Here is a 17,469-nt window from a genome sequence, read left to right as displayed (position 1 = left end):
TTTTTACTTTCTGTTGTTAAGTAACTTATTACTTAGCACCTGAAAAACCATGCTGGCTTCCTGAATGGTGATGTTTTATAACTAAACTTTGTGTGTTGACTGAGTAAGAGAGGGCTGTCGGGGAGGGGAAGCCAGGAAGAAGTTGCTTCCAATGGGCTTCTGCCCAAAAGGACGTTATGTGTCACTACCAAAAAAACCCAAATTCACTGCCAGTTGATTCCAACTCATAGCCACCCTATAGGACAGGGTAGAACTGCCTGTAAATTTGTACAGAAGCAGACTGCCTCGTCGTTCTCCCATGGAATGGCTGGTGGGTTTGAACTGCTGACCTTTTGGTTAGCAGCCGAATGCCTTAACCGTGGAAGCACCCTCTTTTCCTGTGTTTCCATATTTTCCTCACCTACTATATGACCTTTTTATTAAGCGCAAAGGGGACAGGGATTTTGGTAAGTTCTTCCTGGCACAGTGTCTCCAAGACCTGGCTGAGTGTCATTAGTCCCAAGGAGGTCACTGCCCTGCTGCCTGCTTGGCCCCTGGACCCGCCCTCTTTCTGCATTCCTCTCTCCTGTGCTGCTTGGCTTTGCCTCAGGCCGGAGAGGTGAAGTGGTCTTTCTGGTTCCCCAAGGAGTTCCCCTCTCCTGTGGATAACAGTGGGCTTTGTTGGGGGTGAGGGGTGGGGACAGCCCCAGTCACTTCCTGCTCCCTCTGTCCTCTGTGTCCTAGCTTGCAGCACTGGAATCTACTCCCATTGTTCTCACCAGTCAGTCTTGTGTGTGTTGAGGGCTGGACTTTTCTCCTTTAATCTGAGAAGGAATACTTATGTTTTAAGACTGACTTCCTAGGTTTGATCCATCCTTGGCACCTCTACCTTATTTTCCTTTGCTGTTGTGTGGTTTTATTTATCCTGAGAGATCCACTCCATTTCTGATGGTTTAGAAAGGAACAGGAGACTGAAGCGGGGCCTCAGTTTGCCACCTGATCGGGGCCCTCACCTTTGTTTCCTACTTCAAGGCAAGGACGCACTACTTTGACCTTGCTAAGAATTGACCCCAAGTTTGCACGCTTATCTTATGATTGTTTTTTCTCAGTCGCAGGCTCAGTCAACGATAGAACAAGTTGACTGTCCTCCCTTATCCAGCTGTGTGCACCACAGTCGCCTTGACTTATTTATGGGGTGAGCAGACCCCTGCTGTTCACGTCCTCATTTGCCAGGACTGGTTCTGAATGCCTTCTGCAAAGTAGGATGACCTAGTGGCTGATGTCAGAATTGTTGTTGTTGTTGTTGTTGTTTGCCGTCGAGTCGGCCCCGACTCATAGCGACCCCTCCTTGGGTTTCCGAGGCAGTATCACTACGGAAGTAGGATTGCCCAACCTTCCTTCCGAGGAGTGGCTGGTGGGTTTGAACCGCCAGCCTTCTGGTTAGCAGTCAAGTGCTTTAGCCCTAGCATTTATTGAATTCTGTCTCTGTATTTCTTCTTTGATGAATAAATTCTGGGGTTATAGAAGTTGTGTTAAGACCTTTCCTTGATCTGGCTTTATTTGCCATGTTGTTGAGTTTCTAATTTAAGAAAGGCCTTCATTAATGTGCTTTGAATAGATGAATTCAACTTCTTAGACATAATCATGTACTCCCTAAGTGCATCCTGATCCAGGAGTTGTGGGCAGGGAAGAAGATGAGTCAAATACTAAAATAACCCAGAAATCATACCAAACCAAACCCACTGACTTCTATCAAATTGATTCCAGCTCACAGTGACCCTATTGAACAAAGTAGAACTGCCCCATAAGGTTTACAGGGCTGTAAATCTTTATGGAAGCAGACTGTCACATCTTTCTCCATGGAGCAGCTGGTGGGTTTGAACCACCAACCTTTGCTTAGCAGCTGAACACTTAACCATTGTGCCGCCAGGGCTCCTAAAATACCCAGAAGATGGAATGTAATAAGTGCACATAGACTTTGTACTGAGTGAATATATTAGGGGGATATAGTCTGCTGTTGTTCTTATGTGCCATCGAGTCAAACCTGACTCATAGGGACCCTACCTTGGGTTTCCAAAGCAGTATCACTATGGAAGTAGATTGCCCAACCTTCCTTCCAAGGAGTGGCTGGTGGGTGGGAGATTAATTTTATTTGGAGTGTTCAAACAACAGTACACCAAGGAAGAAGTGATGTTCAAGCTGTACCTTGAAGGACAGGTACCTGTTTGTTCAGTGGTTGGGAGCTCCTTAAGAACAGAATTGTGTAAGAGCAAGGCCATGATTCTTGTGTTCCTCATTGTGTCTGTGGTACTCAGAATATACAGTGGAACCTGTGAGGGCCAGAACTCAACACGACTGTCTTGTTTTCCTGGGTCTTGCATAATTTCCGCCTTTGACAAGGTTCAATCTTACCAATTTTCTGTTGTTCTCTATTAGTGGAAAATAGTTGAGTTTTCATTCTCTGACAGGTTTCTACCTTAACACAAGTTCTGGCTCTCACAGGTTTTACTATATTTGGATGGATGGATGGATGGAAGTGTGAGTGGATAAAGGGATGAATAAATGAATTTAATGAAGACAGAATTCTAGGTAAGGAAGATAGCTTGAATGATAAAGGAGTAGCAGGAGGAAGTTCAGCAGTTTGATGCAATTATAGCTGAGTAATATGACTATATGACTGATTTGTCTCAAGTGTAGTGTGCTTATGAGAGACTGGCTGGAGAAAGGGTTGGAAAGAAAGGCTTAGGCCCAAATGGTGAAGCCTCAAGAATTTTGGCTTTTTGTTGCAGATTTGTTGTTGTTGTTATGTTCCATCGAGTCAGCTCCCACTCATGGCGACCCTGTGTACACCAGAACGAAACACTGCCTGGAGTGTGCCATCCTTACAGTCCTTGCTGTACTTGAGCCCATCTTGCAGCCACTGTGTCAGACCATCTCGTTGAAGGTCTTCCCCTTTTTCTCTGACCTTCCATAGATAGTGGGCAGATACACTGTAGGAACTGTCTCAGGATGGTCTTGGTAGAAAGTGTGTGTAATTCTGAGTCCTGAGAATAGAATTTGAATTAGACAAAGACCCCTAATCTGACCTTGTCTGATCTCTTCATGTTGTAGGTAAGTGGCCAAATGCATCCAGCCCAGGCCACAGGTTGGTTAACTAGCAGCAGTAAGGCCTTCACCAGTTCTGGACTCTCATGTTTCCATCCTTTTTCTCCAGATGTGTGCAACAGCACTGACCTTCCGGAAGTCGAGATCATTAGCCTCCTGGAGGAGCAGCTGCCCCATTATAAGTTAAGAGCTGATACCATCTACGGTTATGACCACGACGACTGGCTCCACACACCCCTCATTTCTCCTGATGCCAACATTGACCTCACAACTGAGCAAATTGAAGAGACGCTAAAGTACTTCCGTAAGTAGTTTCATTTTCATGAGGTGAAGGCACTATGATAATTAATTCTTCGTTAGCCATGAGCTCTAATGAGATCTTGTACCGGTTACCACAAGCTTGTGGACTGCCATCCATGGAAAGGTGGTCAAAGAAATGTGGAAATGTGACTCTGCAATGTAGACACATAAAAGGCTAACATTTCAAGTGTTCTCAGTAGAAATTTTGGAGTAGTGGGGCCCAAGTAGGGATTTTGCATTTGAGCCAACTTTCTTCTAGCTGTATCAAAGGACAGAACTTTGAAAATGCTCCCATTTTTACTTCTGTTACCAAGAGTACCACATGAGCCCTTAGAAACATATGTTGTTGTTTGCCGTCGAGTCGGCCCTGACTCATAGCGACCCCTCCTTGGGTTTCTGAGGCAGTATCACTACGGAAGTAGGATAGGCAACATAATATTTATATGATACAGCAAGACATGTACCAAGGCTGACAACACTTGTGTGAAAGCCCACAAAGGTGGTTATTCTGGAGCGTCAAAATGTCAGTCGTACAGAGGGCTATAGCACTTATACCTGGTAGAGTAAGCAGTATACTAGATCACTGCCCCTACCCCCTGAAGTTGTGATGACAGGATGTAAAACCTTGTCCTGCAAATTTGAAAAGAAAAATGATAATTTAAAAAAATTAATACTGGTGATGCTTCTAATTTTCATAAAAGATGTGTCCGTTTAGAAGCAATTTTATCCTTTAGAAATTCATGGCTGCTCTATAAGCTTGGTAGGATGGAAATGAGATAATTCTTACTCATTTTGATATTGCTGACTTACTCAAGTTAACTTGAACCTGATCTACAAGGACAATTTAGGGAGCTTTCAGCCACTTTTAAAGTGATAATATTTACCTATTTGCATATTATTGTATCACTTTTAAGAAAAAAACTATTAGAGATACTGTGGCTTGAAACTAGCTTATAATGAACCTCTTTAAAGCTTTTCTGTAATTCACTAATACAGACAGATCTCTCTTAATTTTCTTGAATTTATGTCATCATTTACAATAAATGAGTCAAAACTATGTCTTTCTCCAGTCTGTTTGTGAACAAGTGCAGATAATCAGCTGCGAAAGGAATAAAAATAGAATAATCCACACCAGCACAGATATGAAACTCATTAGACTTAAAGTTCAAGTTTAAGCCTTAGAACTCCTGGTACATCCTGTATATAGCATACAGAGTTTATTCACAGTATCCGTACCCACCCAGGAGATGTGGTATTCTGTGGAAAGGTGTGTTCAGACTAAGGTTACCTTGATAGGTTCTGTATTTGTTTTCTTCAGACTGATTCCCAGTAGAGTTCACCACAGAATTATTTTGTCTAGAAATCCCTCCTTGTTGCTTACTGTTTCCTAAGAGACCCTTCTGTGATTCTGGAGGACACTTCATACCCATTTCTGCCATAGGATGTTCCCACTCACTTCTCAGACGTTGACTAGTCTCTTCAACAGTATAATTGGAACACTATCCATTGGAACATACCACATTTTTCAGAGAACTTTTATACTAGTTGCCTCATTTTGTCTCTGTAAAATGACTAAATGTAGGCCATTGTCATTGCTGTTAGGTACTGTCAAGTTGATTCTGACTCATAGCAGCCCCATGTGATAGAGTAGGACTGCCTTTTTAGGGTTTTCCAGGCAGTTAAGAGCTTGACTACTAACTGAAAGGTCAGCAGTTTGAACCAGCCACTCTGAGGGAGAAAGATGTGGTCGTTTGCTTCTGTAAAGATTTACAGACTTGAGAACCCTGTGTAACAGTTCTACTATGTCCTGCAGTGTTGCTATGAGTCGTAATTAACTTGGCAGCAATAGGTGTGGGTTTTGTGTTGTGTGTGTGTGTGTGGGGGGTGTTCATCTTATGGGAGCAAATTGTCAGGTCTTTCTGATGGTGGAGCCACTGGACGGATAGGAACTGCTGACCTTTCGATTAGCAGCTGAGCTGTTGCAGCACCAGGACTTCTTTAAGTGTGAGCAAGGCTGGTTTTATTAGTAGGGAAATGGGAGTGTGGAGGGCTCACAGTGTTTATTCCACAGCACCAATCTCTGCTTTCTCAAATCTACTTAACAGTGAGACTGAAACAGAGATTGCATTCTGTTTTTCAGTTATATGTTTAAGGAGGGGGAAAAAAAACAGAATTCCTGGTAGATTTGTCAGTAAATAACACAAATTGTAGTAAACTGGAAGAACCAATAAGCATTTGGCAGAGATTCTGAAAGTCCTTAGATAGGGTTGCAGCCATATCTTACCCTTATTCTGTGCTTTTGTCTGTGGTACCTATACTTGGATCAAAGTATGCATTTGGTAAATATTTACTGAATGAACAATTGGATGTTAGATCTTAATGTAAACATAGAACCCTATAGGGCAGGAGCTTTCACACTGAGGTCCTAGGGCCCCTAAAGGGTCTGTAGAGAAAATTGAAAGGTACCAGGAGCTTAGAAAGGGAGATGAAAATATGGCTTTATTCTCGTTAACTTCTAACGGAAATGTAGCATTTCCTTCCATTATGAACATGGGCAACAAAGTACAGTGGTGTTAGCAGACCTGAGACTTTGACACCAATAGCAGTCACTGGTATTTTCATATTTTATTACACTAGAAGCAGATACTTGGCAATGTAGTCTTTATTTCCCACTACTTTGAAATTACATTCATCATTAGATGTGCTACTGGGTCTTGTTATTTAATGAATGAACAAAGAAGCACTTATTATAGAGTAGACCTTTTTTAAAAAAAAAAGTTTTGGTAATTGCATTATAATAAAATTGCTTTCCATTGTAATCTTTTGATTTTGCATGATATCTTAACATTTTTATTTTGAAGAGGAGTTTGCAGGCTTTGCCAGAGGGGTTGGTGAAAGTAGCAGGTTAGGGGTCTGCGCTGTGCATGGTGACCTTTGTGGGTTTTATTCGTTTGTTTACATATGTGTAACCAGGAGATGCAATGACTCATGTGCTGTGATTCATCAGTGTGTTAAACCAGTTGTGAGGTGGGTGATAAGACAACATAACTCCGCCTTTCCTTTATGTTTATTTTCTGCATTGATTAGAGCAGTGGCTCTCTCTGGGTTGGTGGGGACATGAGTCTTCCCATGGTGTCCTGATGGGCTCCCCCAGGTGAGAACCAGTGAATGAGGAGTGTCTACATCACTGCTACCCAGGTGAAGCAGAACTGGCTGAAGTGGATAGAGCTCCGTTCCCTTTCCTGCACATCATCTCTCTGAGCGCAGGAATGAGGCTTTGCCTTTTACATGGGGTCCTCATCTGACGCTTGCTAAGAAAAGGTGAGAAAGCTTTAGGCCTTGGATTCTGCTCCTCCTTTACCATGTAAAGGAGGATACAAGAATAAAAGAGAAAAAAAGAAAAGTTTCAGTACTTCCCTGTCAAGTTAATTTTTGACTCTTAATAATTCTGAGAAACACAAAAAATGAAAATGACCCATAAAGCAAATATACCCATAGATGTGGGACATGTAGGATGAGAGGGTCCACCAGGAGAAAAGAATAGTCAATATTAAGTGCTTACTGTGTGCTGGGTACTGCTCATTTCGTCCTCACAGAGACCTCCAAATTGAATACTCATGCATCCCCTGAGGTTCAGGGAAATTAAGAAACATGCCCAAAGTCACACAGCTTGCAAATTCAGGAGCTGAAATTCAAACCTAGGCTTTCTGATCTGACTCTAAAGTCCATGCTATTAACCACTATCTCTCAGGGTAACTAAAAAGGAGAGAAAGTACTATGAAGCTAATCTGGTAAAACATTAAAAAAAAAAAACCTTCTTTGTCAGCATATGTCAACAGCTTATTTATTTATAAAACATATGTCCAACACATTCAAAATTATTATTTTTTTCTTTTTAAATGACTCAGGCCATCGACTTCCATTTAGCCTGAGTGCGCTTAATTTTAATATGATGTTTCCTTGTTTCCTGTGATTTTCGCCTCCATTCTGTTGCCTGCAGGTCATGCTTCCCTGATCTCAGGTGGAGATATGTGACTATGTGTGCTGTAGATTGTAGTCATGTAGCATTCAGCAGACGCCAGGCATGGAGGTTGCTATGTCGGTGACTGGGTGGCTATGGCTCCTTTAAATTAGTTTATTCCTTTCCAGGGTCCACTGCTCTATGTAACTGTTTGGTCAGGAGCATTGGTTGAAACAAGAAATCTCTGAATGTCTCAAGAGCAGGTGATCTGCTGACTATTCTACCCTTATGTTTACCCGCAACAACTTTTTCCTAAGGCAAAGACAAAAATTATAAAATAAATAAATCTCAGGGTACTGTTCCATTGTTTGTTTTTACTATAAAATAACATTCAAAGTCAGCCAACAACTATTTATTAAAGACCTGGTAGGCACTTGTAGTCCTTTGAGGACTTGACTTGTTTGAGTTTCAGCTGAGGAAATGAAAACATCTCCTGGATTATTAATTTTCTTCCATTACCTAACCTAGGGACTTTGCACTGGGCTGGACCAATGCAGGAAGCTCTTGAGGCCCTTGGCTGGCATCTCTCCCACACTGACTTTTGCCTACCTGGCTTTATAGAAGGAAGGAGGTGGGACCTGGGAACCTGCATTTTAAACCAGCTTCTCCTGTGATTTTCTTTCTTTCTTTTTTTGTTTTTTTAATTTATTTAATTTAAAAAAGTAATAATTAAGACCATTGAAGTAGACTGCCTATAATTTTACAGCTGGGGCACCTGAGGCCTGAAGTGAAGTGACTTACTAAACTCGTCCAGCTGGCTTGCTTGGGGCCAGGAATCATGTGTAGTTCTTCCCCCTTCTCTCCCTAGCTCTCTAGAGTTGTGTCCTGAAGTGGAACCTCTGCATTTGGACCTTTGTACCTTCACTTGTGTCTCCAAGGTCACAGATACAATGAATGCTTACACAGTCAGCTTTATCAGTGCACTCAACTTACTCACATAGAACACATCCCAGAAGAAGGACACTCCACCTAGGCTAAGCCATGATGAAGTAGAGCATCTGGCGTGGGAGCTTTATAAATCTGGCGGGAGTGTGGGCTGAATCCTGCCCACCCCACACTGCTGTATCTGGAGGCTTCTTTCTTTCCTTACCCTGCTTGACCTTTGGGCAGGGTTGACACAGTGACCACTCCCCTCCTAGATACTTATTTTGCTTGGCTTCCCTTCTATCTCTCTGGCTAGTCCCTCCAGATTCTTTCATAAGTCTTCCTCTTCTTCTTGGAGCTTCTCAGTCAGTCGCTTTCAACCCTAATGCACCTGGAGAGCTTTTAAAAGTATACTCTCCCCAGACCCCATCTCAAAAATAGCCATTTTAAGCCCCAGGTAACTGTGATATCCTGCTATAAAGGCTGGGTGCCCCAGCCAGCTTCTCTCTGTATCTTCTTTTCCCAGTGCTTTAAACTGGTGCCGGTGACTTCTAAATTTATGTCCACCTTGACCATGTGCCCCAGGCTAATAACGTGTTCACTACCAAAAGCAGGAATATATTTATTTGCCTTGATTATTTATATTTGTCTTGATCGATGCAATATGGTTAATCCCATTTCTGTGTCTCGGCCAAGGAGCTGTTGGTGACACAGTGGTTAAAGCTTTTGGCTGCTAACCAGAAGGTTAGTGGTTAGAACCCACCAGCCGTCTCCTGGAAGAAAAATGAGTCAGTCTGCTTCTGTGAAGATTTATAGTCTTGGAAACCCTATGGGGCAGTTGTACTCTGTCCTGTAGGGTTGCTATGAGTTGGAATTGACTCAATGGCAATGTGTTTTATATTTTTTGCTGTGGTTGTTTATATCTTGGCCATCAACTGGTTCTTCTCCAGATCCTTTCTCATCCTGCTGCCATCTCCCATGAGGAAGCCACTGCCATCTCTTCCCTGGACCACCATATCTCCCTTGGTGTCCTCTATGACAACAGCATATGTTGTGCCCTCCGCCCTCCCTGCTGTGCTCTAATAGCCTCTACACTGCACTCCCTGCATCCACTCTTGCTTCCATCCATCCTCTTTTGATTTAGCAGCCTAGCTTGTCTTTTTTCAAAACGCAGTTGGGTTCTGCTCCTTTGCTTCCTGTTGCTTTTCGGATAAAATCCAGGGTCTTCAAGGACTCCACGACCTGGCTTTTGGCTCTTTCCAACCAGCCTGATTCCACCTTTCCCCTCACACTGCACTAGCTACACTGGTCTTTTCAGTCTCTTGAACACACCCAACTTGCACAGCCATGGTATTTGTTCTTCCCTCTGCCACCCTTCCCCTTCTTTCCTGTCCTTGGGTTCTCAACATAAGTGTCCCCTTGTGATGATTGTGTTTGTGTGTCAACTTGGCTGGGCCTGGTTGAGTGGCTGGGCAGCTGGTGGTAGTTAATCCCCATGACGAGAATGGCAATCAACTCCATGGTGGGATCTACCACAAGCAGCTGAGTAGCTGCCTTTGGAATGTGGTCTGCTTCCTATATATAAGGAGAAGCTTTGAGAATGGTCTCTAGCCTATGGCACACTTGGACCCCGCATGTAGCCATGCCATTGCTCAGCAGCCTGCTATGCTCTGCCAACCTTGGGACTTGCAATGGATTTAATAAGTTCACGGCCTGCCATGTGATTTGGTGACATCGGGACTGTGCCTTTTTACTTGTCAACCTTGGGGATTCTCAGCCTCAGCAGCCAACGGCTGTCTGAGTGAAGAAACAACTCTAGCTCCAGTGGGCTGGGAGCAGGAGGCAGAGCTGGACCCCAAGGTTGAGGGGCTTTCACCTAGCCCCTGGAGCCTGGCTCTTTGAACTTGGACTTAAAGCCTCCAAACTGTAAGAGAATAAACTCCTGCTTGTTAAGGCCATCCCATTTGTGGTATATTTCCTGTCAGAGCGGTACTAGGTAACCATAACACTGCTCCTCAGAAAAGCCTTCCTGGACTACTCCATCTATAGTGTCCCCCTCCCCTTGCTCATATAACCTTTCCAGTTTTCTGCCTTCATAGCTCTTATCACTGTTTGTAATGATTTGTTTACATGATGATAATAAAAATAATGATTCACATTTATTGAGTGCTTACTGTTTTCCAGGGTTATGCTAAATGTTTTGCCTTCATGATTGTGTTAGTCCTAGCATATATACTAGATTTGAAGGACATCCTTCCTGTTTTGTTCAATGATTTTTTTCAAATAGGTTGCAATTGTTTCATCCAAATCTAATTGACCATTTAATCCTTAATTGAGGCTTTCAAGGTATTAAATTTATTTTCCTATAAACAAGTATCTTTTTGTACTATTCTTGGAATACTCAATATAATTATGTAATTACATTAACAAGTGAAATAGACGTAAACAGATTTGAGAACAAGCACAAATGACCACTGTTAGGGGAAATAGCTCAATTTGTAGGAACTTAAATATTCTGCTGGACAGTGGTACTGACAGCAGGCAGTGTCAGCAGGCTGTGGGCATCAGCCAATGAGCTTTAGGGTCTCATCAGAGGAATTACGTAAGGGGAGGTTAGTTAGGAGAGCTTCCACTCCAGTTCCCGCTGACTCTTTTGTTCCAGGTAGAACCCACATCCTTAACTACTGACCCTCCTCTTGCTGGATAGTGAGGGCCTTAAAGGCAGGGACTAAGTTAGTGTATTCCTGGTCTGTACATTGGGCGGAGCACAGTACCTGACACAGCTGTTGGATGAATGAAGAAATGCTCTATTGCCTTCTTTCTGCTTGTATGTCCATGTTGACTTCCTTCTAGATGAGGGAGCCTCCTTATCATGAGACATCAGCTTCTAAGCTTCTCCTGTTAGACGGATACCAAGGTAATGATGACTAAACATGGAAGCCTAATTCATAGTATTTCCAACCATGGGTTTTGTTTTGTGCCTGGACTCTTTCCCCTGCCATTTTTCAAGGCATCTTTCATTCTTCTTGCTCCTGAATCCACAGTTACTAAGTTTGCATTTCAGCTCTGTTTTTTTTTTTTTTTTTCCTATTGTGATTTGGGTGAAAATTTACAGAGCAAATTCACTTCCCATATAGCAGTTCACATACACTTTGTCTCATGACATTGACCACAATTTACCACAATGCAACAGTTCCCATCCCATTTCCTCCCAATAATTAGCTCTTCCCTGTGTCCATCCCTCCATGCCCTTCTGTCCCCTGAGCTGTTTCCCTGTGCATAAGCAACCCTTCTTTCTCCCATGATTGTTCTCTCCAAGGAGTGTGTCTACCTCAGGTAAATGTTCAACTCATATGCCTGTCTTTTGCTTGGCTGGAAGCCACAGGTGTGGGTTCAGTTCCAGACCTGAAGGGCAGCTAGGGGCCATAGTCTCAGTGATTCCACTAGGCTCTATCAGACCAGCAAACCTGGTCTCCCCCCAACCTTTTTTTTTTTCCTCCAAATGATTTTTAGTTTTGTCCACGTTGTTCTCCCTCACCATCCAGGATCTCCACATAGATCCCCTTCCAAGTGGTAGACAGTGGTAGCCAGGCACCATTTAGTTCTTCTGGTCTCATAGCCATATAGGCTGCAGATTGGATGGTGTATCAGTCGGACTGATTGTGTGGGACTGATTGTATCCATGAATTTTTGGTTTTCTTCATACTTCTTTGCTCTGGATGAGGAAAGACCCATTGTTGCATCTAGATGGCAGCTTGCAAGCTTTTAAGATCCCAGCCGCTACTCACCAAAGTAGGAGGTGGAACAGTGTTTTGTGTAGTATGTTATGCCAGTTGAGCTTGATGTCCCCTGTGACTATGGTCCCGTCAGCTCTGGTCTTTAACCTGTTTATTAGTATCACCATGAGAAAGTTATGGAACCTCTCTGGACCTCAGTTTTCTTTTCTTAGAAGCTTAAAAAAATTAAGTGGTTCTGTCTTGGTGATGACACACTGCATAGGAGGTAGGGTCCATCTCTGATATTAGGTAATTTAGAAAATAAAAACAAAATGATGACTAACTTAGCAACCACTATTCACTTTTTGTTTTGTTTTGTTTCTGTTTCATTATTGTTGAGGATACACACAGCAAAACATACCATTTCAACTATTTCTACATGTACAATTCAGTGATATTGATCACATTTTTTGAGTTGTGCGACCGTTCTTACCCTCCTTGTCTGAGTTGTTCCTACCCTGTTAACATAACCTTAACCCATTAACATAAAGCCTAAGGTTCCTGTCTAGTCTTTTGAGTTACTGTTGTCACTTTGTTCCCATATGGATAGATCTTAAAAGAGTATAATGTTCAAGGCAGACATTGTTTACTAGTTAAGCTAAACTACTGTTTGGTTTTAAGAAGACGTCAGGGGATTTTTTGGTTTAAGGTTTAAAAATTATCTCAGGGCAATAGTTTCAGGGCCTCATCTAGTCCCCATGGCTCCAGAAAGTCTAGAAGCCATGAGAATTTGAAATTCTGTTCTGCATTTCCTCCCTTTTGATCGATATAGAATCTTTGACAAAAATGTTCTATAATGGTCATGAAGGAGATGAGTAACATTTATATAAGTATAGCAGATCATTTCAAAATCATGTATTGTTTTAAAAATTCAAAGTATTATCTAGAAACCAACTTCTTAAACTTTTTGCCAAGGACAGCTTCATGGGAAGCAATAGTACAAGCAGTCCCTGGGTTAGACATGTCTGACTTAATGTACAGCTTACAGTGATGAACCATCTATAGCCATGAAATTAAGAATTCGAGGTACATACAGTGGTTCATAATAACAAATGGGTGCTACTTCTCAACACACATCAAACCATTATTATTATTATTACCCTATTGCCAGGAGCTCTGGTAGCATAGTAGTTAAGGCACACTTGACTGCTAACCAGAGGACTGGTGGTTCAAATGCACCAGCCACTCCTCGGAAGGAAGATGGGGCAATCTGCTTCCGTAGTGATACTGCCTTGGAAACCTAAGGAGGGGTCGGTATGAGTCGGGTCTGACTCAACAGCACATAACAATAACAACAACAACATTGTTATGTTAAAGATGTTTTAGTGTGTCTGGAAGTATTTCTTTAATGTTTTTTATGCATACAGAGGTTCAAACCAAATCAAACTCACTTCGCAGGAACAGAGCTGCTCAGTGGATTCTAACCACCAACCTTTCAGTTTACAACTAAGTGCTTAATTGTTGTATGACCAGGGCTCTTGAGATGTTTTAAGGGAAAAAAAAAATTCATTGGAAACCCAGGAGTCCTGTGTTATAGGCCTGTATCTCCATTTCCTACCAGCTGGATGTGTGATCTGGAGCAGATCACTTATAACTGCTGTGTGGCTCAACTTTTTACTTGGAAGTTAATCAGTATTAAATAATCTGTGATTCTATGAAATATGTCCTTGAGAGCTTTCATTGTTTGGTTAAGGGCATCCCATAGTGAATTATTTTCCATTTCTATGACAGTTTTTTAGTTTATTTTCTTTGTATGCTTGGGTTTTTCTGTATTGTATAATAGGAACTAGAGGACTTTGGAATTTACTTTTTTTTTTTTTTAATGGCAGTATTGAGTATTTGCTGCTTCTTCTTTTAAAATAATATTTGATTATGTTTTCAGAGAAGGTTTACCCAGCAGTTTAGGTTCCCATTCAGTAGTTTCTACCAGGTTGTTGGGTGACATCAGTCACATTCCTCATGATATGTGAACATTCTCATCATTTCTGTTCTGGTTTCTTTCATTTCCATTAAATCTAGTTTTCCTGCCCCCTTACATTCTCATCTTTGTTTCAAAATAATTATTGAGTGTTTGGTCTCATATAGTGATTTTTTTAAAGTTTGAAGAGGGAGTACAGTTCTGTGCTTGTTTGCGTGTTGGAGAGGTGCTTTGTGGGACAGTGAAGAGTCTGTCTCATGCAGGCAGAAGCAGGCTTAGAGTAAAGCAGGGAAAGATAAATTATGTGGGTGGGGTGGAGGTTTGCTGGGGATAGAAAAGGGATCTAATTGCTGGTGAAAACTTTCTGTTATCATTTGCTAACAAAAATAATACCAAAAGGTATACATTATAATGTAGCTATAAATGATTGTTGTTAGTTTCCATCAAATTGCTTCCAACTCACAGTGACCTCATGTCTGCAGAATGAACTGCTGTATGTTTGGGAGCTCTGGTAGCATAGTGGCTAAGGCACTTGACTGCTAACCAGAAGGCTGGCGGTTCAAACCCACCAGCCACTCCTCGGAAGGAAGATGGGGCAATCTACTTCCGTAGTGATACTGCCTGGGTGTAGTGATACTGCCTCGGAAACCCAAGGAGGGGTTGCTATGAGTCGGGTCAGACTCGACGGCAAATAACAACAACAACAAATGGGGTTTTCAAGGCTGTGACCTTTCAGAAGCAGATCACCAGGCCTTCCTTCTGAGGCACCTCTGGTTGGATTCAAACTACCAACCATTTGGCTAGAAGTCGAGGGCTTAACTGTTTGCACCACCCAAAGACTCCTGTATATATAAATCCCATTGCTGATTCCGACTCATGGGACAGAGTAGAACTGCCCCATAGTGTTTCCAAGGCTGTAAACTTTACAGAAGGAGTTCTGGTGGTGCTGTGGTTAAGGCATTGGGCTGCTAACTGAAAGGTCAGCAGTTAGAACCCACCAGCTGCTCCACGGGAGAAATATGAAGCAGTCTGCTTTCATAAAGGTTTACAGCCTTGGAAACCCTATGGGGGTCGCTATGAGTCATAACAGACTTGATGACAGTGGGTTTTGTATGGAGTGGCTGGTGTATTCAGATCTTTCAGTTAGTAGCCAAATTTCTCTCATGTCTATACCCAAATACAGGAGTGTCCCTTTTGCCATTCCCAAGACCTGGGGTCATTTTATTTATGGGTGAGGAACTGAGCCAGCCCTGAAGTTGTATACCTTCCTCTGTCCCTCTTTCCCTCTTTCTCCTTACATGAGCCGAGTCTCCCTTAGGCCATTTTTCACCACTTTTAGCTGACACAGATGTTCCCTGGATCACAAGTAAAAGCAGAGAGGGCCTGGCTGCACTGTCCTTCCCCACATGTGAGCTCTGGGCAGTGACAGCATCTCTACCCTGGTGTGCCTGAGCACTGGGGAGGGACTGAAAGTGCGTTTGGGCCTTGAGGAGGTCAGTATCTCAGGGAAGGGTCAGAAGCAGCCTCATGCCACAGTGTCTGTTAAGCACAGTGGCCTAGTACTTGTCCTGGTGAGAAGATCCACCCCATAGCTCCTGGACTTACCTTGTCACTATCCACATGGCATAGCCCGCAGCTTTCACTCTTCCTGATCAAACAAGATTCCAATGTTGAGAGTCTTTTTTTTCTTTTGAGAATAAAAATGCTTGGCAGGTTATTCTGTACAGATTGGCCATTGTCCTTTTCATGTTAATTCAACATGCCTAAGACAAAACTGGAACAGATGCAGATGGGAACTTGATAGGACAGCTCAGCTCACACCAGCCCACTCCTCCCTGGTGATGGGCTCAGGCTACTGCAGTTCAGCTGAGGGCACAAGGGCAGAATAGGGGGTATTTGAGCTTATGGATTATTTGTGTTTTGAAGCATCTACCAACTGACCTGCTGGTCCCTGGAGTGAGAGGCCCATGCAGCCTACGTTCAATAAAAGCCAAGTTCTGTTCTCCCCCTTCTGCTTGCCTTTGGAGGTGGGATGGGTGCCTACTCCTCCTGTGCCTAAAATGAGGTAGAAATGGTTTTGGGCGGGGGGAAATCCTTGACAGCAAGCTGTTTGATAGCAGCCTGCCTTCTGCTATGGGTGCTCAGTGACTGGCAGTGGCGACGTTTTAAAAAATAAAGATCAGAAAGAGAATTCTTTTCAATTAATTTTTTTTGCAGCAAGTAGAAGTATGGCATGCTTGTAAGGCTGTAGTTTATATGAACCCCATTAGCAACCTTAGGGAGCGCTGATGGCGTAGTGCCTAAGGGATTTGACTGCTAACCAGAAGGCTGGCGGTTCAAATCCATCAGCCACTCCTCAGAAGGAAGGTTGGTCAATCTACTTTCTTAATGATACCACCTTGGGAACCCAAGGAGGGGTCCCTATGAGTCGAAATCAACTTGATGGCAGTGAGAGTTGAAAACCTTAAGAACAGAAGATTATAAAGCCTCTTCCGGACGTTCCTCAGTCCCTGGGTGATGCAGATGGTTTGTGCATGACTAAAAACCTAAAAGTGGGCAGTTTGAACCTATCAAGCATCACCACAGAAGAAAGTCCTGAGAATTTGCTTTCGTAAAGATTGTTGTTGTATACTGTCAAGTCAATTTCTCCTCATGGTGACCCCATGTGATAGAGTACAACTGCCCCAGAGAGTTTCCTGGTGCTCCTGTCTCCCAGGTTGGACGCAGTCCACTCTCCTTTGGAGCCTCTGGCTAGTCTGTCATCTTGTAGCTCGGGGTCAGATCCTCCCACCTGGGTGTGATTTGTGACCCCAACGTCAGGCTTTTCTGCAATCTACCTGCCTCCTCATTCCATATCTAGCCGGCTTATTCATAGCCATCCTACTTAGAGAAGTAGTCATATAAGTTTTATGAACAGTAATAGTGGCAGAAACAGAATAGTCATTCACTCCCACCCTCTCCTACATTTTAAAATGGATTAAAAATAGCCGCCTATTCTAGTTTCTTTTCCTTTATGTATTAACTGCCTTGTGGTTCACTTGATTGCCCTTTTCCTTTTGATATTCATGGTGGATTCATGGCCTTTACAGGCTCAACTTGTTTGCTTTAATTATTATTAACTGTCTTCTCTTTTTGATGCTCAGATTCTCATAGCTTGGCCTGTGGGTTGTCCCTTTAACCTGGTTCCAGGGCCTTATCAATTCTACCCCAGGCCTTCGGGAGCTATCTTTGCTTTCTTACATGGTGTTGCAGGCTCATCTTGATTTCCTTGCTCCAGGACCTCAGTTGCCTGCCAAGGAGCCCTGTTAACTTTTCACCCACATCTGGGTTCCTGAATGGTAAGTAGAGTGGTGCCCTTAATGGACCACTTTCTTTCTTTTTTTTTTTTTTTGAGTGGGTATTGTTCCCTTTTTTTATTAGGATTTGGGTGAAGATTTACAGAGTAAATTCACTTTTCATACAGCAGTTCACATATACTTTGTCTCATGTCATTGACCAAAATTTAC

At 42.8% G+C, this 17,469-nt stretch overlaps 1 protein-coding gene across 1 annotated transcript in view; it reads left to right on the top strand.

Annotated features, from left to right (window-relative positions):
* TRAK1 (trafficking kinesin protein 1) overlaps positions 1 to 17,469 on the top strand; it is a 176,220-nt gene that overhangs the window by 36,986 nt on the left and 121,765 nt on the right. Inside the window, exon 2 of the mRNA XM_007949695.2 lies at positions 3,194 to 3,388. Coding sequence (XP_007947886.1) covers positions 3,194 to 3,388 — 195 coding nt within the window. The remainder of the gene's footprint in view (positions 1 to 3,193; positions 3,389 to 17,469) is intronic.

This window comes from Orycteropus afer, unplaced genomic scaffold, assembly GCF_000298275.1.
Source record: "Orycteropus afer afer isolate SDZICR_OR568_19922 unplaced genomic scaffold, OryAfe1.0 scaffold00250, whole genome shotgun sequence".
NCBI classification, from domain to species: Eukaryota; Metazoa; Chordata; class Mammalia; order Tubulidentata; family Orycteropodidae; genus Orycteropus; species Orycteropus afer.
The sequence above is the reverse complement of the archived record's forward strand: the minus strand, read 5'-3'. Positions and strand labels throughout refer to the sequence as shown.